Source organism: Copadichromis virginalis, linkage group LG6 (genome assembly GCF_057382275.1).
Source record: "Copadichromis virginalis isolate Kocher_CV1m ecotype Utaka linkage group LG6, C_Virginalis_male_GT1.1, whole genome shotgun sequence".
Lineage (NCBI taxonomy): Eukaryota > Metazoa > Chordata > Actinopteri > Cichliformes > Cichlidae > Copadichromis > Copadichromis virginalis.
In genome coordinates, this window is record NC_140623.1 from 35,842,966 (window position 1) to 35,867,356 (window position 24,391).

Consider the following 24,391-nt stretch of genomic DNA (forward strand, 5'->3'; position numbering starts at 1 on the left):
TGTGGTAGTTCAAACCTTTGAACACGATTCATGTTCTTGTTTTGCTCATTGAGCCTACTTTTGTACAATTATGATTAAGTAACATTAATTGTAGTGCCACAGTGACACGTCAAGTTATCAAAGAAATCAAACCATCAACCGCCAACAGCACACACTTCAAGTCCTGGCTCAAACACTTCACTGTACGTAAGAAATCACAGTAGCCTGCCAGCTTTCCTCTGGTTGTTTTTTTTTATTTGCAGTTCTTTACATTTTAGAAAAAGAATCCAAGGATTTTGCCTCCTGTGTGTTTTCGTCTGGCCTCTTCATGATCCATGATGCCAGCTGAGGTGGTCAGCACAATGTATCTATGGAAACAAGAGTCAAACAGAGCATTAAAATGTGCAGCACATTTATGACTGCATCTTCCAAAACATTAAGTGAAACTGCTGCCAGCTATGGGAGTGTTTAACAAGAAAAAGTACCAACTTCTATATAGAACTCCCAAAATTACATTATATTTTACCCTTCTGCGCTTTACCTAAACAGAAGCTGCAAAATATTCAAATAAAGCTATTAAAAAATCCCATTGAAATATTAACCCATACTTTAATAGAGAGTCAGTGGCTGATGCAAACTGGGCCCAATATGTCTGCAGGTTACTATGGATTTCATGCTCCAAAAGCAACTGCATTTAACATAGAGCTGGGCGATAGAACGATAACGATATGTATCGCGATATAACTTTTACTCGATAGAGAAATTAAACTATCGCGATAGACTTCACCGCTCTTGTCCTCTTAAAAAATAAAAATAAAAAATAAAAAAAAGGTCAGCCAATCCAAATTAAGTAGCGCAGAGCCGAACCAATCACAGCCGCAGCGTCACGTCGCGTGACTTGTTACGTACAGCACAAGTGCCAAGCCGCACGTGTGTTTGTTTGGGAAGCAGCCAGCGGGTAATGGAGCCAGCGCGTAATGGAGGAAATGAGTGTGCCGACTAGAAAAATCAACCGAGCGTGACCGAAGAGAAAACAGATGATGGTTCCAACGCCGGAGAGATTGTCGAACGGAAGAGCCAAAGAAGTTCCGTAGTGTGAAGGTATTTCGGCTATTTCAAGTCTGACAAAAAACAGAGTAGCGTGCACTGTAAATTGTGCCGAAAGCAAGTCTGGAAATACAATAAACTGGTGCATGCGTCACACTGTGCGCCGCGTTATTGTTTCGGTGAAATGAATTTCTACAATACTGTTACTGTTAATTCTACTCTCTGCAGTGTTTAAATGCTTACATATACACACAGTTACTGTCCCTCCATACATACGACTCTGTTCTGCTTCTATGCCGCAGCTTTGTTTACTTTTTCCCACCGAGGCTTCTAGACTTCTGATTGGCCAACATTTCTGCACGGTTAGGAATCTAGCGCCACCTGCTGCTTTGGCATGTTCATAGCAGCGTTTTCCTTCATTTCTGCCTTTATGTGTGGACGGGATTATTTTTTAAAACGAAAAATCTCAGTTTTCAAAAATACCCGTGTACGTGTGGACGTAGCCTCAGTCTCTGACTGGAAGCGCTAATTCGTCATTCGGCTTTTGTCAGACTAAAGTAACTGTTAAAACTGTTTGAAAAGCTAAGCTATACAACAAGGAGAGATTGAGAATTTCCTTTTAGTTCTCAGTTTATTTGATATTGACAAAAGTTAGTCAGTTTTGTCTGTTCTTCTGTAAAACAAACTAAGATTTATTTTTAGAATTATATTTTGTTTCTAAGTGGAATTGACAATTTAGTCTGTTTCGTTTGTTCTATTTTGAAACTTAAACGCTTTAGCGGCTGCCTTTTGTGTAGTTTGTAATATTTGCCTTTATTTATCTGAAAAAGTCTCATGTTCCTTAAGTACATCTACCCTGTTGAACTTATTATGGGAAATAAATATTTAAATAAAAACAAGCTGCTGATTATTTCACATTTTACTTGTGAGCAACGGCACATTTAAATCTTACAAATATAGTTATTTGGCTTATATCGTGATAGATATCGTTATCGCCTGAAATGAAAAAAACATATCGTGATATGAAAAAATCTCGTATCGCCCAGCTCTAATTTAACACATCAAAGCTTAACTACAACTGTCACAACAATCTCGATCCTATTCACGCTCATTTTTGGCATTTCCATTCAAAAACAAAAGGATCTCCAAAAACAAAGACCTTTATCTCCCAAATTAAAAGCTTAGGCTCAAATTCAGTGTCCACATACGAAAATATTCTAATCAAAATTTACCAAATATTTCTTTGTAAAAACAAGTTTGAGTCTGCGTATACTTTGCAGTAAAATATGGGACTCTGAAGTGCTGCTGTTAATGTTGCATTTCCAGCAAAGTATAAAAATATTTTGCCTCACAGTTATTACCCATAGTTGTCCCAAAAGCTCTACGAGCACAGGTCTTTAAAAGTTAAACAGACTTTCGTTCACCTCAGAGCTGGTTGAAGTTTGTGAAGTGCTACAGTGTGTTTGCGTTGCTGGAGTTTAGTACTAAAGTCTGCTAAAATTAATCCGTTGTTGAGATTTTATGGTGTAGAAAGAAAATACTTCGTTCTTTCCTAATTAAGTCCAAATGCACCCAAGAGAGCCAACAACAGTACAAACTGTACACCATCCAGGGCACGCACCATGCCCTTTATTTCCAACACCAACCACTCAAACCCTTACAAAGGAGCGGAGTTACATTGGTAAGTATGTAGACAATCGGTGCAGTGTTAATTTGTTCAAACATAGCTGCTGTTTAATTCCTTACTGTCCAATAACAAAGGCGTAAAACACCCACATTCTAATACTGATGTGCTTTTACGATGTGTGCTCTCCTGTCATGCTTGACAGAGCATAATAATCACAAGTTTATTTGCCACATTTATTGACATTGTCGCTAAAAGCAATATACTGTCTGCAAAAGATGTCACAACATCATACATGTACATGGTCAACATACATGTCTGAAGCAGTTAAGTATGCTTGGCTGCTTTAGTGAAGTCTGTGCTCTCGAGTCTGATGCTGATGGAATTTGTCAAAGCAAAACGCTAAATGTAGCCTTAACCTCAGGATAAGGTAACACACTGCATCATGTCTCAATGTATGCTCAATCATCCCGGTAAGTAAATCCCAAAAGGTTGATTCTCCCACTGAAAACGCTACATCCAGATGAACAGATTCAACCTTTTGGGACACTGCATCATATTACCATTAAAAAAAGAAAAAGAAAAAAGCTGTAATTATTAGTTTAGGACATTTAATTCTTTAAATGCAGTCTTTAGAGGAGCTGCTGCCTCATCAGTGGACAGACACCAAAAAAGCCAACTCATTCTCAGTTGCTTGATTAAAAGAAAAAAAGGAAAGAGGAGGAGGGAGTGTCACAGGGGTGACACCAAGTTGGCTGAACAGATTTTAGGCCTCAACAGTGATGAGATAACACTCCCCCAATTTGAGTGACATCTGCAAAACGTATTAAGGGGCATGTGTGGGAACCAAAATTGTTATAAAAATTCAGCCAAAGTTCTTTTCCAGCCACACGTATGATAACAGCTGCAGCCTCCCTCTCTGTCAGACACAGTAATGCCACAGTGGAGTCAAGGTGGGTAATGTTTTTAAAAAAAAAAAAAAACTATAACTAAAAAGTCTTTATTGCTCTGCTTTCTGAAGCCATTTCTTTGATCTGTACAGTGAAAAAAAATTCTAATTTAAAAGTTGCTGGTAATGCTGTTATGTAGTCGTGAGTTAGGCCTTAGAGATGTTTTTAATGATAAAGCTGGTGTCGCAAGGACAACAGATTTCTGGCCTGCTACCAATACAGGGCGGAGGGTGAGGGCGCAGACAAAGGAGACGACACAGCCAAAAGTACATTTGGATACCTCAGAGAACCACCATGGGGGAGAACAGCTCAACTATCAGCTAAAGCTGAAGGCCAACTGTCATTCGCTACTGAAAGCAACACCGACAAAGTCAGTGACCCTGAGCAATTTGGAATCAAAGGAAACTTAAGGATCCTTTGACACGCTCACCCCCAGGAACCTTGTTTTACTTCATCCAGCTAGATCTTCACAACTAAATCTTTTAGTCATCTTGATTAGAGTGAGACTAAACTGTGAGTGACAGAGTAAAATAAATGTACACAAGTGATTTATAAAACATGGGTAAGGGAAGCAATAATGAATGTAAAAAATAAAGTAGTCATTTCATCCTGTTTTCATAGTACCTGGAGATAAAATTGTAAATAAAATTAAATTACAGCCCTACTGTAAGCACAAACTACATCAAAACCTTTGAGTAAAAAGACAATTAGAGTACTTTATCACACCACCTGCTCAAGAAGCATTAAACAGGTTTTTAATGCTTCTTAAAGCTGTTTTTTTTATGAAGACACTTCAATCAGCTGCATATCTTTAAACTCAGCTACAGGCTGAGACAGCAGCAATGTCCTCTCTGCCCTCTAGATCACAACTGTAACAGATCGTAAAATGATCTTTCAGACAGATCATCCAACCAACAGGGAAACACATTAACAATGTAATGTGTGCAGGACTACAGAAACAGTGTGGTAGCCATCTGATCGATGGGCCTAGTATAGTTCTGTACTAGTCACACATCTGTCTGAAAAACTATTAAGAGTGCAATTTAAAATAAATAAAAACATCCACTTGTGGCTGCCTTATACAAAATAAATCTTTGTCCAGTTGCATTGTGCCCAAAACATTTAAAAGCGACTAACGGCGATACTTATGCTACAGTTACTCATAACAAATCGAGACATATGGATCGACACAGTTAACCACCTGAAACACTAACCAACTACACCATTTTGTCAGGCAGGGCCAACAAAGAGAAGGCATCAGAGGAGCAAATGGCACACCTTTCAAACCAGAGCCTCACTCATCATATAGAGACATTTAGGGGCCAAAATACACTTAGAAATGCCTGGTTGCTCATTTCTATTGGTTTTTGCATTCAAAGTGTGATGACAAATAGTTCTCACCCAAACTGTCTTGAGGGCAGCAGGTTGTTCTGCCACTTCTCCAGGTCCTTGAGTTGGAGATCAAAACGTGGACTAATCACGCCACACTGACAAGAGAGAAAGAGTGGTTTAGACTCCATTCACAAAGCATTAAAGCTACAAGCAAGGCTAGACAATGATAAGAGTTAAACCAAGTTTAACATATCGAAATGAAAACAATGGCCACTGACTTATTGGTACATAACTGTAAAGACTGTATAGAAACAGCTTCTCTGTCGCCATTATCACTAGAAGCCCTTTAAGACCCAAGTTAACTTAAATGGCACTAACATAAAATTATATTTCCTTCAGTCGTTCATAGCAAAAGAAACAAAGCATGTGTTTAAAACTATCAAAGAAGTGACATGAATAACAGTGCAGGTTGGTTATATTTACCTTGTTCAGCCTGCCTGTGAGATTGACAACAATTTTTCCGGCTCTGTGGTCATCAATGATCTCAAACTCACCAATATAACCTGCAAGGCACAAATGACAAAGACCATTAAGTTAAACACGTTATTAATGCGCATAATTATTATACACATTAAGTTAAACACATCAGGGTGCTTCTAGAGGTCTCAAATTAAACTGAAGTTATAATTTTACCAACTGTACACACAAACAAAGCAGTCAGCCCTTCAAGATGCTTTACAACTGCATGTGGTGCATAAAGTATCAACTTGGAACGCATACACCTTTAACATAATGACACTCACCGTGCTTCATCATGACGGTTAGGAAGCGCACAATAACCTTGGAGCAGGGCCTGATGAGGACCTGACGTTTCCCACGCTTCTCAGCATTGTTGATGCTTTTGAGAGCATCTGCGAGAACGTTCATGCGCACCATGATGCCTGTGGACACACACACAAAAAAGACTTTTAGCATTAGATCCAAAGGCCTGGACAAGAAGGAAATTAGTTCTACAGACTACACTAGAACACTGATGGTGAAACGTTACAAAAAAAAAAAACTCAGTGAATTTGACAAAAATGCTCACTACACTACAAAGGAGGACTTAAGTAAAAGAAAGCCTAGTTAGCAAAACCTTGCTAACACGAATCATGCCGACCCTTTTCCTTCCGTCTACAATTATGAGCCTGGCGGCTAATATTTTCCAGAGATGGCAGGTTAAATACTGCTCACACTTTACTCTTGACAAGTAATGCTGTGGCTTCAGTTACACTAAGAGAGGAAAAACGGAGCCTTCCACTGAAGCATGGTCATTCATGAGCACTCAGATTAGCTACTTAGCTTATCCAAATGCAAACGCCACAGTAAGTAGTGCCCTTAGTTCTGCAGTTACAACGGTCAAAATATTATCGACAATATGTACCACATACAGACCTGTACGGACAGCTAAAATGTCTTATTCGTTGGACATTTGAAACTCGCATAACTGGGAGCAAAGCTAACAGCTATCAAGCCATCAAGCCGCCCTGAACGCACCAATTCCCGGGGCCAGGCAGTCCCGCTAACACAGGACAAAAATTATGAATCCGCTTCACTAATGGAAACCATAATCAGCCCAAATCATTACTACCAACTTTGACTTCGAAATGGACTCACTTATGGATTATTTCACAATATGATGCTTTAGATACTTAAAAGATTGAAGGTGACGATGTAAAAACACATCTTACCGGTTCTGCAATATGGCGGAAAGAGGAAGTACGAAAATCTTGCAGTGCATTATGGGAAAAAAGGTCGAGACTTTTTCAAGCCGAGATGGCCCACAGCGCCAAAGCCCAAACTCCCCCAACAATGCCCACGTACCGAAAAATTCATGTTTATTTTGTCCCTGAAAACTGCCAGCGTTTTATAAGAAGTCTGACATTTATAAGTAACTAATATTTTATTTTGTTTGGCAGGTTTGGAAAAATCGTCTTATTTTTTTATAGTTGTGGGCTTAAGTGGGCCACTTTCTTCGACCTCAAACGAAGATGAAATTCAGAAAAATAAATAACTTTACTGTCAAGTGTCCCTAAGCGCTTTGTATAAATGTGAAATTTAAAGCAGTGTCCCCAAGGGACGATGAGTGTACTGCATTAATATCCAGGAGATTAACTATGAGTGCTTTTAAAAGTGAAAATATATGAATATGAAAATATACATGAGTATGTACACAATATTATTATTATTTCCAGTCCTAAACCTGGCTAAGGGCATCCAGCATATAATAAAACATGCAGATCCATCTGATCTGGCCACCCCTTAGGAAATACGAGAGAAGCCAAAATTATATTTTGTTTGTTTGTTTGTTTTGCCCAGGGAAAATATTGAAGTTCAGAATAGATATTGTAAATTGAAGACTTGGAAAGGCAATTAACTCTCAATGTCATATCTCAGTGAATATGTCTGGTCATGGTTGTATGTTGACAAATTTGTGAATATTCACACTAACTAAAAACAACGCCATTTCCTGTTCTTGTGTTTACTTAGTAAGATTTGTTGACGCCGTTGCAAATAAAATTTCCAATTTCAAGGAACACTTTTTTGGTCATTAGGCAAATAAGACTCTGATTTTTGTTTTTTAAATATTCTCATAAATGAGGACTCAGAGATTAGCCTGGAATTTGAAGGACAGTACAGCCAGTGTGCTACCTTGGTGGTGAGTAAAGAAAAAAGGGGCATATATTCATGTTAAAAGGGAGTTTTTTCTTCCCACTTTTGTCAAAGCACTTGCTCACAGAGGGTCATCTGATTATTGGTGGTTTCTCTGTATTATTGTAGGTTTTTTACCTTACAATAAATCCTTACAATTTAAAGCTATACAAATAAAACTCAACTGAATTGAATTGAACTGAACTGAATTAAACCATCATTTATGTCATTATTTCATATTGTTTCTGCTGTTCTCACATTTGCTAACAGTCTCTATGGACTTGGTGCTCCTCATAGAAGGAAACTGTAAAATATACTTTCAACAATTATTGAATCTTCTCAATGTGTATTCTGACTCAGACTCTGTGAAGAGTATAATAAAACAGATTGCAAAGTGCAAACTCTCAGATCCACATCATATTTTTTATTCCACATTTTGACACGTGCAACACCCTTATTGCAGTACCTAAAGGAAATTAAAACATACAGATACAGCATTATCTGTAAATGCAAAAACAGCACAACATTATGAAAAATCATGCTTTAACAACAATGAAGGACTGCAATATTAAGCCCTATGAAATACTAGTTGCATTATGTCTGTGTATGTCACTAGACATAGATTGTCACAACTGTGCAGTGAGTAACTGCAGCGTTTTTTGTTTTTTGTTTTTTTACATTAATAAGTTCACATGTCAAAACTGTGTTTTTTTCCTTGAATAAACTCACAAATTATTGTGGTAGGTCACTGATCACCTTTGTCTGCCCTACACAGAAATATTACAATAACTAATCACATTTCTATTTTGCATGCATAGAAAGTATGTATAGATACTATGTAATATATGTATATATATAAATATATGTATGTCAGCATAGCATCGGAATCTACACACTCAAACTAAGTCACCAAAATCGGTAGTGTCTTTGGAACTAAGTGCACCAAAAATTACTGAGTAAAAGTAAGTGAAACTTTTTGATATGTTTTCTCCAAAAAAGTTGAACATTTAGCTCATTTGTGTATTATTATGTAGTAATCTGATTACTAGAAATTTGACAGATTCTGTATTTTTCAATAATGCATGGTGGAAATCAGTGAATAACTAAAACAGACTGTAGATAAAGAGTATAAAGTTTAACTGCTAAAAGCTGCATGAACACAAAAGCATTTCTATCTTGTTTGAGCAAAATGTTTGTGTCTCCGTCAGCTTTCAGGTACTTTCTATTCATTACAACTCTACTACCATGCTCTGATGTTACATGTTCCTGTGGAGTGATCAGGCTGAAAGTGTGTTGTAGGAGGTTATGCACAGCCATCTGCTAAACACTAAGCTTGTTGATCAGTACAGCTGCAACACCTCTTTCCACTGGTGTCCAGTAGAGGGCCCACTAAACCATTCAAACCCAGATGCAGTGACATACCCTCCAGCCAAGTCTCAAAGTGAACAGTCATGTGGAGCATAATGGAATGCTGAGTAGCACAAGACATAGTAACCAGATTTCTACAGCATTTCTATGGTTACGTTAAATTTTCAACACATTTGTTTTCATCTATTAAGCCTCTGGCTAACCTTTCGTGTACCCTAAATTTTCACACTTAGCCACCATTCCTGACCATGCTGACAAGAGAATCTGCATCTCCCTGGGGATCCAGGCCCAGCCTCTGGAGGTCCAGACCCATGGCTACCAGCATCTGGAGCAAGGTAAGCTCCTGCTGGGTGGTCTTATCCACCAAAGTTGGGCAGGTGGGGTTACACTGTGGCCACTGACAGGAATCCACGAGGTGAAAAGGACATCCTTTAGCCGGGGTCCTGTTGTTACGTATTGCTTCCAGACTCCTGTCCCAGCATTGAAGGGCACGTGGCAGAGACGTGCCTCTAACTTGAAAACTTGTCCAGTTACTTTAGGAACAACAAGAAGGAGAAGTTATGAATTAGAAATAAAGAAAGAAAAATGGGAAGGTTGTCAGAGTTAGTAATTAAGGACCAGAAAAGGGCAAATGGCAGGAAACTGTTTTACTTTAAGGTTTGCAACTGCAAGTGTTGCAGCATACAAAGCTACAAAAGACCTTGAACTTCAGCATAACTAAGTATACTTATACAAGACTGCAATGACCCATCAATGTCCATGTGAACAACTAAATAATCTCTATGTTAAAGTGGTACTGGGAGGCTAGAGAAAGTGTGAAGTGGCATTTGGTGACAATGTGGTTTGATGAACAAGCAAAACAAAAACAGCAGCATGAGCTCACTGGGTAGATATGACTGCTGGGGAGAAAAAACAAGGGTGCCAGGTGAACTTGAATATCCATTCTTACCTTTTGGTAATTAGTGTGTGGGAGAGACAGGACGGAGCAAATACAGCCCTAAAAGACACGCAAAGAGAGAGCATTTGTTAAAATTCATCTTGATTTATTTTTCAACTAGCTATAGTAAGATTTGAATCTAGTCACTGCGTGATGATGACTTTTGACAGGAATGCATAGATGGCACAGAGAACGTCAAGGAACTGTTGGATGTTAACATAGAATTTGATTGTCTGCTGTTTTAAATGGCTGGCAGTTCACTCAACAGTTACAGGCTTTGATATGTAAATGTACAAATGGAAAGTGGATAGTAGCTCACCACCACTGCTCTGCAAGCTCTATTACATTTTGTTAAAGTCACCAATTCTATTTTAAAATATTTTTTTATAATTATAAATTGTAGATTGAATTGATTTCCTGATCTATTAAAACGAATGATTGTATTTGCCACTATCAATGGTCAAGAATATTAAAAGAAAACACTAAAAAGCAGTTCCGTGTTGTCGAAAGGGCTTAATTTCAATTTCAGGAAATGGCTGGAAATCAATGAGTGCTAAACATACAGTTTTTATGTTCTGTTAATGTTAGTAATGTTTAGACGTCAATATATGATAAGTTCTACGGAACTTACGTAACATCTCTCAGGGAGTTTTTGAGCTCCAAGCCCAGGTTCTGTATGTACTGCCACTGGTCCTCAGACATGCTCTGTCCCCCTATATAGATGTTTTCCACCCTCAGCTGTTCCTCATCAAACAGCCACTGTACAATAAACACAGGGGCTGTAGGGAAAATAACATTTAGTTGATCAAATCAGTAAATTCCATCAAGTCTATTAGTCACTTCCTGCCAGTTATTAAGCTGTATCCACACACACACACACACACACACACACACACACACACACACACACACACACACACACACACACACACACACACACACACACACACACACACAGATATATACACTCCCCTGGATGAGTAGGGGTCAAACAAAGTCAGGAACTACCTGAAGAGCTACGTAGGGTCTTTTGGATTTATGTTCACTGCCATGTTCGTGATCTTTTTTTTTTCTTTCTGTGTGTACAATTTCATAAGATCTGCAGGTTTTTGCGCTGGCCTCAGTTGGTGATTAAATTTGTTATTTAGACCAGTCTCTAAAAAGTTTTTATATTTAACAGCCAAAATGAAAAAATCCACCAGTTAAACATACTGTTACTAGCCACACTGGCCCCCTTTTCAATGATTACAGTGAATACAACTCAGAATGTCATGATCTAAAAGTTTACGCACCAGCGTAGCAGTTAGAGTTTCAAGATTTACATAGAAAATCTCTTTTCTTTAATTTCAGACCCTGATTTGGAGATTTTGACTAAACGTGCTTTTATATGCTTTGCTGATTTAGCAACTTTAAAATTCCATATATGTGACAATAAAGATCTTAAAAGTTTGCATCGAGGGCTATAATATTCAGAAGGCCTCTAAAAAAATGATGCAGTCCAGATGAACTTACATTGGCTTATCATGTCATCAGCGTGGGAATCAGTCTGTTCACTGATTGAGTGAAGGAAATTCACAGTTCTAATATGTCAGTGCTCATTATTTCTGAACTGCTCAAGTCATGTCATATGGTGTGCATTTAAATTTAAAACATCATCATAAACAAAGACACCAGTCAACACTCACACGTCAAAGTAGAGTATAGTCTATGACCGAAGAAGCACTTCCACTCCTCCCCTCTTTTAAAGAGCTGCCGACATCTGTCAGGAACAACCCCATTCCACAGCCTGAGATAATAATGCACAGTTAATCAATAAAATTCACGAATAATATGATTTCCAAATCCTACATCGGGCATAGGAAGAGATCTAAATATTGTCTTCACCTGAGTCCAATCTTGATAGCATCCTCAGGTGAGCAGGAAACTGTCTCAGGGCAGTTTGGTGATCTTTGCTGCTTGCTCTCCAGAAACCAGCCTGAGTCCACGAGGCCTCGGACCTGAGCTTCTGCACCAAGCTGCTGGAGCTGACTGGCCACCCTCTCAATGTTGAGCAAAACACCTGTTCCACCAGCGCTGCAGGGGAGCCAAGAAAATGAATAAATAGTTTGGCTTTGAGGGTGACATTTTTGTTTAGGATATCAAACTGACAGTGCATGCCAGCTCATAGCGGGGAAGTAAACATTTAGCAGGTTTTACATTCAGTTGATCCTGTTTTAGGGCCCGGGGACGTCTCAAGAACCATGCTGCTAACCTGGGAGGAATGTTCACCATTACAGGGCAAGGTCCTTTAATAATCATTATGTCACTGATCACAGTTGACTGTAAACATCTTCATTGTTAACAAGAGGATGCACCCAAAATAGGACTTTAATGGTAGATATGGAGACGGTCCAGATGGTACAGAGACTCTTGTCCATCAAAGCACAATAAAACAAACTCACCTGCTACCAGACAGCATGACAACCTTGGCCTGCTTGATTCCTTTAGGGATGAGATCTTTGATGACCTCACGGATGATTAGGGATCCCATGAAGTTATATTCAGCTGATAGTGAAGACAAGTATGACAAGATTTTTATTCTCTAATTAACTGAACATTTAGAGAATACATGTTTTCTTGTATCCAAAGGAGCTACGGTTACCTTATTGTAAAAGATTTGAGGAAACTTACTTGCATTTGTATTCCTATCTCTGACTTTGTCCCTGCCTTGTCTTGGCCTGGAAGGGGGTGTTGGTGCAGGCCCAGTGCCGCTCCACACATCACTGGAACAGTAAGGGATGAATCTGCCATAAAGAAGACAATCACATTTGTTAGACTAAAGCTGGAGGCCCTGAAGTTGGTTTCTTCCCTCCCCCATAAAAATCACCTCAGGCTGGAGCTGACAACTTCTGTCATATATCAGAAAGTGGCAAATCTCTATTTTGATCACACAGCCTGCATGTTGCTGAATTTCAGAAACGAAACTTTATCATTAAAGATTAAAATTGCTTGCATGGATGAAAGCGGAAAGTTAAAAATATCACCCAAAACACTACACGCATATGCCAGTTCACCACGCAGTATATATCCTGCTGTGCCACCAGACTTTTCAGACGTTTCTTTCCTCAGGCTGTGCGATCACTAAAGTCATCCTCGACATTTCAACATAAAAAACAATCTTCAAAAGAAAGAAAGAAAGGGAAAAGAAAACAAAATAAATTATTTATTCGTCATTAATCGGTGATACAGTTTTGTTGTTGTGCTGCATAATTAAGTAATCTTGTCTGACATAAAAAGGGTCACTGAAAGTGTTGCACGCACAAGGAATTGTGTTTTCAATCCTTTTTAAGTCAAGCATATTACCAGCTGCATTAAGAAGATATGTTTGCTGAATCCCTGATTATGCAACCTTTTTGTTGTTGTTGTTTTTCGATACAATCATTTTAGGAACTGTAACATTAGACACTTTATCCAACGTTTCACACACAAAAAAATCACCTAAAACAGCTTCAGGAAGCGACCTTACAGCTAAAAACAAGTTTTTTTTATAGCATTTCTCAGATTAGTGCACAGAAAAAAATGCACATTTATGTGTTAATTTAAGTTAATTTAATTTAATATAGCTGTTTTCAGTTTTCAGTTTTGGCCTGGATGTTTACAGATATTTGTGAATATTTATTCAGCATATTTTTTCTCAATGTAAGTAATGGTAAATGGCCTGTATTTGTATAGCACTTTACTAGTCCCTAAGGACCCCAAACCGCTTTACACAACCAGTCATCCACCCATTCACACACACATTCACACACTGGTGATGGCAAGCTACATTGTAGCCACAGCTGCCCTGGGGCGCACTGACAGAGGCGAGGCTGCCGAACACTGATGCCACCGGGCCCTCTGACCACCACCAGTAGGCAACGGGTGAAGTGTCTTGCCCAAGGACACACGATGAACTGGAGAAGTTTTATGACATCCAATAAAAACATCTATAACTTTTTTCCTTTAAAGAATGAGTAAAGAATCCATAGAAAATACACATACTCAGTAGCACTTACACGCAGAAAACCTTAGTTTTAGTCCAATTTTTTTAATTTTCGAAGGTTTTTACAAAGACATTCTTTATAAATGTTACCAATTATATCTTGATTTACTGAATATTCTTCCCTAAAAATTATTTTTCTGTCAAGAGGGTTTCAATATATATAAAGTGACAGAAGATCTTGATGTAAAAACATTTCATTCTGATGTACAAACATGTGTTTATGAAGTGTCTATTTAGTAAGATAACACTTCATTTACATATTCAAACATCAAAGTTCAGAAAATTTATAATACAAAAAAATAACAATCTTCATATTTGTAAGTTGAATGTTTAATCCTACTCCCCTGCAGTGTCTCCCATTATGTACACAAATTAATTAATACAACAACTATGGGAACAAAGAAAAAGTTGTCTTTATACACCTTCATTAACCGCAAAAATACAAAGCACATCTATGCAGGTACTTACACAATATTTGTGTTATGCCAGTGTGGGTTGTCCTCAGCTTTAGAAGATAATATTCCACTTCCTGTAAATCCAACAATCGCTCATTAAACAGATGTCCACTTGCCTCACTAGTCAAAGAAAGCAACTCTGTGGAAACGTCTATGAAAGGCATTCTGAAACACTGTCGGCTGACTAACCTCTTTTAGTTTCAGGCCACCCCGATGAGCTCATTAGTCGGGGGATATTTTGGTACCTGTAATCACAGGTCTCTCTGCTGTAGCAGCACCAGCCACCTAAATATAATAGACACTAATATTAGACATTCACATCCAAGATAGGGACACCCTTGTTAGCCCATCACACAGGCCTGTGAGGAATGGTGAAAGCAATGGTTGCACCTGCAGGCTGCTACACTAACATGACCATAGTATGCATTAACTGTATTATTATGGGGTCTTTACCTTACAATATAAAGCAGCTTGAGACAATTGTTGTTGTGATTTGGTGTTATATAAATAAAATTGAAAAAAGATAATAATAACAATAATAATTCACAGTTGAGCAAAAGACTAGAATGATCTCTTTAATTTACAAACTGTCAGCATGCAGATTGCTCATTTTTGCTGATTTGTCACTCAGTAACATGCAGGAAAATGATTTGTGTTCAATATCAGAGTACAAGTAAATTTGGAAGACACTCCCCCGGTGTTAACCTCAATTCAAGTCTGTGACACGCAGCAACCAAAAAAGTTGACAGGACAAGATGACATCCACATTAAGATTCCAATGAGCGGGTGTCACGCTAAAACAAACTGACCTTAGGGGACTAAATTAACCATATGGGGTTTTAAATACTCACCTTCCAGAAATAACAACCATCGGCGGCTTCCTCTGAATTCCTTTAGGTAAAACCTGTAGAACAAATGAATGAGCATGAGGAGAAACAGAAGATAAACCATCTTTGTAAAATCACTGACTCAATCAGGAAACAGACATTAAAGAGCAAAAACAACCAGAACTTCTCACCCAGCTACTGTCCCATCATTACATGTAACTTGTGTGTTTGTGAGGTAGTGCAGCCTCATATCATCTGTCTGTTGTCCAGCTCCACGAGTCCCTGCAGCACCTTCCTGTCTTGATTCGGCTGAGCCTCCGGTGTTTCTGGAGGTGCTTCCAGTTCTTCCAGTGCTTCCTGAAGTAACATCAGCTGCGGAGGCAGACTGGCCAGCATCACCTTGTTGGATCCCACTAGACTTCTTTGTGGACTTTCCAGTAGCTTTAGCATTACGGTTGTTCTGACACCACAGTCCCCCAAGCAAGAGCAAGAAAACAAATGGACCCAGTATCTTCATATCTGAGGCAACATAAAAAATTAGGGACATGCTGATTAATTCATGCAAAACATGAGAAATCTTCAAAAACTTTCCAACTTGCAAATACTTTACCTTTCAAAGAAGAATCAGTTTTGAAGATTGCTGCAATGAACCCCTCACCCCAAGGGTCAGGCAGATAACTGGTTCTGCTGGAGAGAGAGACTGGTGAGACATTCAGTGCACTGTGACAAGGTGCGAGAGGAGGGTCCTAGTCATGAGTAAGTGATGAAGTCTTGACCAGGTTTTGATGAAGGCTGCAAATCAGCGACGACCTTTATAGTGCCACCATATGGATCAGATTTCCTCCCATTTTCTCTTGCAGCTCCTCTCAGGCCCTGAGATCATCTGGTGACGACACACCGCAAGGGGAGGTACTGGATGGTTAGTGGTGAGGAGAAAAGATAACACACGCATCTCTTCAACATATTTCAATTCTTTGCACACACCCACCTTCAAGCACTTTCCCAGCTGACCGTACCTCATGCACAAGTTCTTTTTACCCCTAACCGCCTTCTTCTCCCCCCTCCATCCGCTGCTGATTGCCATTTTTTTTTCTTATTTAAACATCTACATGGTCAGCATGACCGCACAGTCGCTTTGCATGGAATGTGACCCAGAGGTCATTCGAGCGCCCACCTCAAACATTTTCTGACATGGGAATCAGTCGTACCGTAAGGTTCCCGCATGGTCAACAGTCTCAAAGCACAGGTGGAGGAGACTCTTCTTGGTTGTAGCACCATACGCATTATGCATTGCCTCATTCTTTTAAGTACGCTCAGTTTTACAAGAATAACAGATATCTAACAATTTATTTACTGGGGTAAAGTCATTACATAACTAATATAAAGTATAGGAGCGTGGTTTAGTCCTTTTCAAAGGCACATTAACAGAAAAACATATTATAATTAAAGAATAATAGCTTCTGTTCCTTTACTTCATTTAATAAAATCATTAGTGTCATTAAAGAACTTAAGATAAAAGGTCAGGCCTTTGCAGCACACAAATTATTCTTTGTAAAAAAATTGGTGGTGGTGGTGGTGGGGGGGGGGGGGGGGATTAAGGCCTTCTACTTATCAAAATCCCCATTAAGATAATTCTTTGGAGCTTATTATGTCATTAGACAATCTGACTATTTAAGCATATTATTTTTATTAACTCAAATGCAGGAAGATTTGTAAATTCCTCGCACAATTTTCAGTTCAGTTTAATTTTCAAGCACTTTATGCAGATGATACCACCTAACACTTAACAGCTCCACTGTAAGACTTAATTTTAACTATCCTACCATATTTCTGTGATCTACAGACGCTGATTACAATTAAAGGAGGACTGCTGAAGCAGTTTTATATACTCTAACCTCCTTTTGGTTCTTGTCTTGGGCTAATCACTCAAGCTAAAAAAGTTCAGCGATTTCTATCCTGCAGAATTAAAGGTTTTGTGCACTGATGGTAACTTTACCCACAGCTTTGCAGACTTCTGTTTGTCAGGTTAAGTTAGTTTGCCTTTGGTGATGAAAGCGACAGAGTATTTGAAACTGATCTGTAGCTGTCGCCCCTGGGATGGCTGCAGGGTGACGTACCACCGATCACTAAGGATCACGAGCCCCAGAGCTCTAAAATTCTCATCAATGAAATGCACACCATCCCAGAGTGTCAATCAAAGCAAATAATGATCGCTTGGAAGGCCAGTGGCTACACAAGGCAGCACAGGGCTGTATAGGGTAGTCTGGGCTGAAAAGACTGCAGGGTGCACATTTCAGAATGATAAAGCAAAGAAGAGAAAAATAAATACATTATGCCAAAGGCAAATTGACATCTCTATTGGAAAACTGTACAAACAGAAAACAGCACACTTACAATCAATGTAAAATAGCAACTAGATGCTTTTGGAATGATTTAAATCTTAAAGGTTCATCCTGTATATAAACATTTCTATCAGGATACAGCCACATGTCTGAATGCATTCTGGATGTACATATGATACAATGATATAATATGTTGTCTGCAATAATCACCCAACCATTTAAAGACTTACAAACAAAGCAGACAGTTTTCCTTGGGTTTGTCTTATTGCTTTGGCATGAAAAATGGTATTTTGTCTCATTTTCAAGCACCTCGTTCTATTTTATCTACTTTCAACTATGGCCAGAAACAAAACAAAGCTACTCAAAAATATGTCTGAGATCGTATGTGCCTACACGCAATAAAAATGTAGCCTAAGGCCTATACCGAATTTGATCTACCGAGCTGAACAATTCTTCATTCCTTCAGTTGTCTTGAAGCATGCACACCACCATCTGTCTTCCCAGAAATCAATGCAACAATCTGTTTAACAGATACCTCAAATAGCTAAAAAACGAAAGAAGTTGCTGTAAATCTATCACCATTTCGCGAGAATGTCACGAACAGAGAGATGGCATTGCTGCTATTTTGTTATTCTTTCATATGGGATTGGACAGAGTGATACGTTTTTTAGTACAGGCCTCAGATCAGCGGATCAAAATGAATTTGTGCTCTAGATCTTGACTGATTCAACTCCCAGAGCATTTCAGTCTTGTCCCTTTGTAGCTTCTGCAGCAGACACTACCAGACCACCACAATCACACACTATGAGTGAGACCAGACATGCTTCTGGAGCCTATCATATGTGTATTTTTCCTTTGATAGACAAACATTGTAGATAACACATAAGGGGCTTGTGTGACATGTTGAACTTCACCCTGACCGGGACAACAACTTGACCCCTTGTGCAGCATAGAAGGCATTCTTTTTCCCCTTGTGTTGTTATGTTTCACAGCGAGCCTCCAAGGTCAGGATACCTCAGGCTTCGGGTGGTCCGGGCACTTTGTCTGCTGTGCATGTGTGTCATCACCAACCACAAGAGCTGAGGGCTCAGCCATGAGCGAGAATATTTGACGGCTGATAACTTCAAAGAACAACGATCCAGGGACGGCTGTCGTGATCTAAATTCCATTGCTTACACTAAAGCACAGAAAGGTTGCGACCCACGCGTAACAAGTATAAAATCCAGCCCTCCAACTTTTACAGTAAACCTTTTTCTTTAGAATAATTAAAACTCTCATGGGCTGCATCAATACACCAGCAAAACTTTAAATAAGTTTATGATCCAAACCTAATCGTAGCTTGAAGCCTCCTTTTCACGTTGCATGTAATCTGAAAATCTGCAAGAGCATCACTTGTTGTCACCAGCAGTGGAGGGCATAGCTGGACATCGAGGGCCATGATTAATAGGTGATAAGAGTGGCATCTTTACAAGCGACACGAAAACGAGCCTCAGGCAAGAGATATGAGACTTGGCCAGAGCACTACTGCCAGAGCTCTCCATTCAATCAGTGAGGATGACAGAAAGAGCCTTAGCGGGATCGGTGTAAAGCGCTGAGCCACTGCAGGAGGCTAGCAGGTGGGGTGGGAAAAACTATTCCTTAAACCAGGTGTTAAGAGGCCTTGCACGGTAACCTTCTGCAAGCTGCTTATGCATCACAGTAAATTGAGGAGGGTAAGCAGCAGCAATACAAGTTGTTGAATTCTGGGGGATGGGGGTGTAATGTAACATACAGAAAAGGATAGATGACTAATGAATAAGTCTTGTTTGCTTTGACACACTGCAGCTCATTCTGCTGATCCCTTCACAGCCAACTATGTTCTGTGTGCACTTTATTCCGATTTCAGACACAACTTCATCCAAGTAAGTTCCTTGAATTCCACAAGGAAAATTTTGATGTACAAAGGGCAAACGGAGATCAGAACACTAAAAGCTTCACATCATGAAAGCATATTGCAGATTTGTATTACTGAAGTTCATACTGATGTTGCACAGCTTGCACACGTTCTGTTTTTCCCTGAACAATTTAAATCAGTGGAGGTACAATTATTATTTTTATGGACTTTTACACTTTCTAAATATTCTTTTAGATTTGCATTAATTGCTGAAGATGTTTTAAATATCATATACAAAGTAAATACTAAAATAAAGCGACGTGCTGGTAAGTTCATACTCAAGCAGCAGTTCCAGGGCTGAAAAATGAAGTCAATATAGACATTACAAAAAGAATACAGTTAGCAGTTCCTAGAATGACCACTTAAAGTTAGCTGCAAGAGCAACCCGTCCCCACCACCCCCACGTAAAATTCAAAAACTGTATAGGAAAGTCCAATGTAGACTCTACATCTAAAAGGTGAACCCAAAAGTTTAACCTGTTCTTTCTAATAGCCGGCAAAAGCAGACCCTTCTGGTTCAATTCAGACTGTGGCTGTGAGAAAATGATCATTTTGTAATTATGATTTCTGATGTTAGTCAGAAAGGACAATAAAGAAGGTCATGCTTTATGGTGTGTCTTTTGTAAGGTAGCGATTAACCAGACCTTATGCATTCACACTTTTGTTCAACACATTCAGCTTCACTAATACCAAGACGGCGAGAGCCAAAAGTGGATCTACCGGTGGTGGAGTGATTAGCACGTTGACTGACAGAAAGAAGGTTCTGGGTTTGAACTCTTACCTCGACCTTTCTTTAAGCCTTTCAGTGCAAATATATGTATGCATGTTAATTGGTGATTGTCTGTTCTTGGCAATAGATTGCAAAATTGCTGTATGAATGTACACTTTATATATAACTTGTAATCTACAGCCCTTTGAATGGTCAGTAAGGCTGATAAAGCATCATAGAAATGTGAGTATCCATGACATATAGATACAGTCTATAGTTACATAGACATATTTACAGACTTTTTAAGCCATGTTCTCCTTTTATAAAAGCAGGTTTTATAACTCCTGGACTTGAAAACTATAAAGGCTAAAATTGTGCATTATCAGGGTTGTAGCCTCTCTGAGTGACAGGTGTTTGCAGGTTAAATCTGATTAGCCTGGTTGTCTGTTACCACCACAGCTGATTTGAAACAGGTTTGGTTTGGTGACTTTTGGCAGATTTTTAATGCAAATACTTTGGTTTTAGCACTAATTAGCAGCTGTGAATGCACCTATCTAAATAAGATAGCTAGCATTAGCTGTTCACTTAGCACTGCTCTCTCATCCAAATATGGTCACCTCTGGTGACAAGGAAGACATGATGAAAAGGCCCTAATGCAAATTTCAATTATTGAAAATGGACATTCACAAATAAGTGGCTGAAGTCACAGTGGCTACGCCCATTTACATTTATATACAATTATTTATAGCTTTAATTACTGACTTTACACTATGCAGTTCAATGGCTTTGCTCGTGTCTTACCTAAGTGGGGCACTGGTTCTGATAGAAGGATGGTTGTGTTGGTGCGGGACAGGGAGGGTGTCAAGCTGCGCTAGAGTCAATAGCTTTAAGCATCTTTGGAGCTCATGACATAGTGGAGCAGCAGCGTGGCCTTGGAGTCATGCTGGATGAGCCACCATGCCTGTCAGTATATTGATTGATACCAGTGGAGGGGTCACGCCATGCTCAACTCCGCACTCAACAATAAGTCCTTCACACAAGTCCTACAACTTCATCAACAAACTATCACACTACCCCACGTGTAGGTCCCATCTGAAAAGAAGATGGGACCTAGATGTCCATTTTGATGTCCATTTTCCATTGATTCAAATACATTTCAGTTAAATAAAATAGTTCTTATTAAAGAAATCATATATTTCTTATTAAAGAAATCATATATTTCTTATTAAAGAAATCATATATTTTATACCACAATGAAAAGGGATCATTCGGTGCATCCCTAATTAAAATTCCAAAAGAATTCATCTACTATAGTTTAGGATTCTCTGTGGATGCTAAAGAGAAAGGGAGACATGTAAAAAGGGTTTAAAGGTATGTGCCCCAGAAATCAGTTTTCCAGCTGAGGATTTTGGTTTTATTTGCAAAGATCATGATGAAGCAGTTAAATCACAAAAACAGCATAGTATTATGTTCATACTGATTCTACAGTCATGCATATATGCACAAAATATTCTGCCAATTCATGAATCATATGCACTTAGCAATATTACTGGAAATGCTATAGGGATGTCAAAACAATCCATTTCATTTTTGTTGAAGGGTCTCTGCTGAACTTACATTTTACATGAAACGTTGCTTGATAGCCAGTTTTCATACTTACTGTCTGATTCGGTGGATTTGACAGAGCGAAAGATTTGTTGCACTCACAGACACAAATAGATCTATACTCCAGACTTAACTTCACCTAAAAGTTCTTTGATGTTGCAGTTCTATATACTGAAAATCATTCTGAAATGTATGTGGTTGAATATGGATAACAGTTTTTCGATATGAATTAAAGAATTTTAGGTTTTGCTCAGTTTAACCTTCCTAGAAGACTGACCTTGATGTGTTTTTCTCTCACCAAAGCCGTTGGTGGTTGGCACTGCACGGCAGGCCATAAATCACAAATTCCAGCTTCCAGTGATGTCAGTCCTTTGCATCTTGTGTTGTCACTTCACAGTGTGAAGATGTGAACACGTGGTCACTCTTTCACGCCACACACCCCTCAGTAACCCAAATGATTTCCAATATGTTTAGGCATTTCGATGCATTTGTACATACACATATGCACAGAGCACACTACACTCATTTACATGTCAATAAAAGGGTGGGGGAAAATGAATGTGTTACAGATCAAACTAAAATTTACATAAGTTAGTCCCTCAATGCAGAACAGAGATCTAAAGCATATAGTAACATCACACCACAGGTATTTACTGTATGTGCAGACATACCCCAGAACAGTAAAATGTTTACTGTTTGCTATTTATAGAGCATGGCCGTTGACCTGGAAAACCAGATGTAGATGAAAAGCTCCACTGACTCCTCTTGATTTATAAAACCCCCCAAAACTTCAGATGGATGTAAATTTAAAATATATAAACAGAATGCAATGACTTGCAAATTATTTAAATCCTATATTTCTGTAAAAATAGTACAAAGGCACGACATTAAATGCTAAAAAATTTGATTTTATTTTTAGATATTAATGCAGCATTTTGAATTTGATGTAGCAACACATTTAAATAAAAAGTTATAGGCAACAAAAAACACATGAAACACGGTGAAACATCTCACATTTAACTAGTAACAGGATAGTAACCTCACTAACCTGCAACTTCAGAGTTTTCAGAGTCTTTCATATATATATATATATATATATATATATATATATATATATATATATATATACCACCTCTTGAAAAAAAAAGTGATTGTATTTGAATTAAAAAGAAAGAACACATGTTGAAAGCTGCCAGACATTCATTAAATCATATCAAACTACTAGCAAAATTCTATCTACTTAATTCCTTGTGCTCTCAGTTCTAGAGAAGTACTTTTTTGCTATTAGTTACCATAAACCCCAGAAAGGCCTTATTACTGGCAAACACCAACTATTAAAGCCAAGAAGTAATAAAATCTGTATCCGAAAGATCTTATGACTTATAGGGATTTGTATTTTTCGTGCTGCTGAAGATTTACAACTGCAATTATTCATGGGTAGCAAGACAGTCCCAGTTTAGTAAAGTTTTATTGCTCTCTTCAAATTCTTGTTGCCAATTTCTGAGTCTGTGTTTCAGCAAATTCCTTTTGATACTGAGAAAAGAACCTAAACAATGCACATGATCTCCTGATGGTTTTAAATGATTGAAGAATTGACCAGAATGTGCAGACATTATTTTTATATATATATATATATATATCGAGCACGATATAAGATATATCGAGCACACCATTTGTGTTTACATACGGTGGATAATTTAGATGTAGTCTACACTACAAAAGGAGCTTTACATATGTTGCTTTATTTAAACAGTTACACCTTGCTATAAAATTGTCAGCACTATTAATCGGGCTCAAAGATAATGTATGATGATCTACCTTTGATTTGCAAAGCTGCCTATTGTCTCATGTTTCTGATCTATAGTGGGTGACCTCCTGTGATTATAAAAGTGAATGTCATGCGTTTCCATCCTATCCTGAGATCGTGAGAATACTCCAGGCTTTGCTCACAGTAATTAGTACTTGGTCACGAAAATCAAATAACATGCAGTCAATAAAGGCAAGCAGGTACAAATAAAATGGAAAAATAATGGGGAGATGGGGATTATGGCAGCCACACTCATGGGTCAGTTGAACTACCAACTGTAATTATAAACTCTATGTATAAAGTGGCTGTAGCGAGCATTCATCCACTGTAACCCAGTTCCTTTCTTTTCCTGGAGCATCGAGTTAGCTTTTTTGGTGATTCTTTGTTTATTAAGCCAGATTTAACTGTATTCGTATGAGAGGATGAAGTGCTTAGCTTGGTTCATGAAGCGCATGCAACCAGGGCTCAAATGTGAGCATCAAAAGGTCTCGAAAACTCCTCAAGCAGCCACTTGAGGCTGGTTTCAAAATATGATCCTTACCCATAGATTACCAAACTAAAATGACTACCAAGAGTCAAAGAAAAAGGCACAAAGTTATACTGGTGCTTTCCTTTTACCTCGAACGTTGGAGCTGAAAATGACGTCATACCCAAGTTGACAGCGTTCCTGTAGCAGTAGTCAGAAAAACTGGCGTTCGTTTGCTCCCTAGCAAGTTAGCCTTTCAGTTTTCACTGGAATATAACACAAACACTTTTTTCCCTCCC

At 38.6% G+C, this 24,391-nt stretch overlaps 2 protein-coding genes across 2 annotated transcripts; both read right to left on the reverse strand.

Moving 5' to 3' along the window:
• Window positions 1-212: 212 nt before the first annotated feature.
• rps15a (ribosomal protein S15a) lies at window positions 213-6,743 on the reverse strand. Its single transcript, XM_085460189.1, has 5 exons — window positions 6,663-6,743; window positions 5,736-5,873; window positions 5,416-5,495; window positions 5,002-5,087; window positions 213-347 (listed from the first exon to the last, which is right to left on the reverse strand). Exons 2-5 carry the CDS (start codon window positions 5,866-5,868, stop codon window positions 254-256), a joined length of 393 nt encoding a protein of 130 aa, XP_085316315.1. The 5' UTR covers window positions 5,869-5,873; window positions 6,663-6,743; the 3' UTR covers window positions 213-253.
• Window positions 6,744-8,858: 2,115 nt separating this feature from the next.
• notum2 (notum pectinacetylesterase 2) lies at window positions 8,859-15,748 on the reverse strand. Its single transcript, XM_085460947.1, has 11 exons — window positions 15,423-15,748; window positions 15,256-15,308; window positions 14,594-14,689; window positions 14,418-14,478; window positions 12,599-12,711; window positions 12,370-12,472; window positions 11,813-12,001; window positions 11,614-11,714; window positions 10,560-10,707; window positions 9,941-9,988; window positions 8,859-9,524 (listed from the first exon to the last, which is right to left on the reverse strand). The coding sequence occupies exons 1-11, from the start codon at window positions 15,746-15,748 to the stop codon at window positions 9,221-9,223; spliced, it is 1,542 nt and encodes a 513-aa protein (XP_085317073.1). The 3' UTR covers window positions 8,859-9,220.
• Between the last annotated feature and the right edge of the window lie 8,643 nt (window positions 15,749-24,391).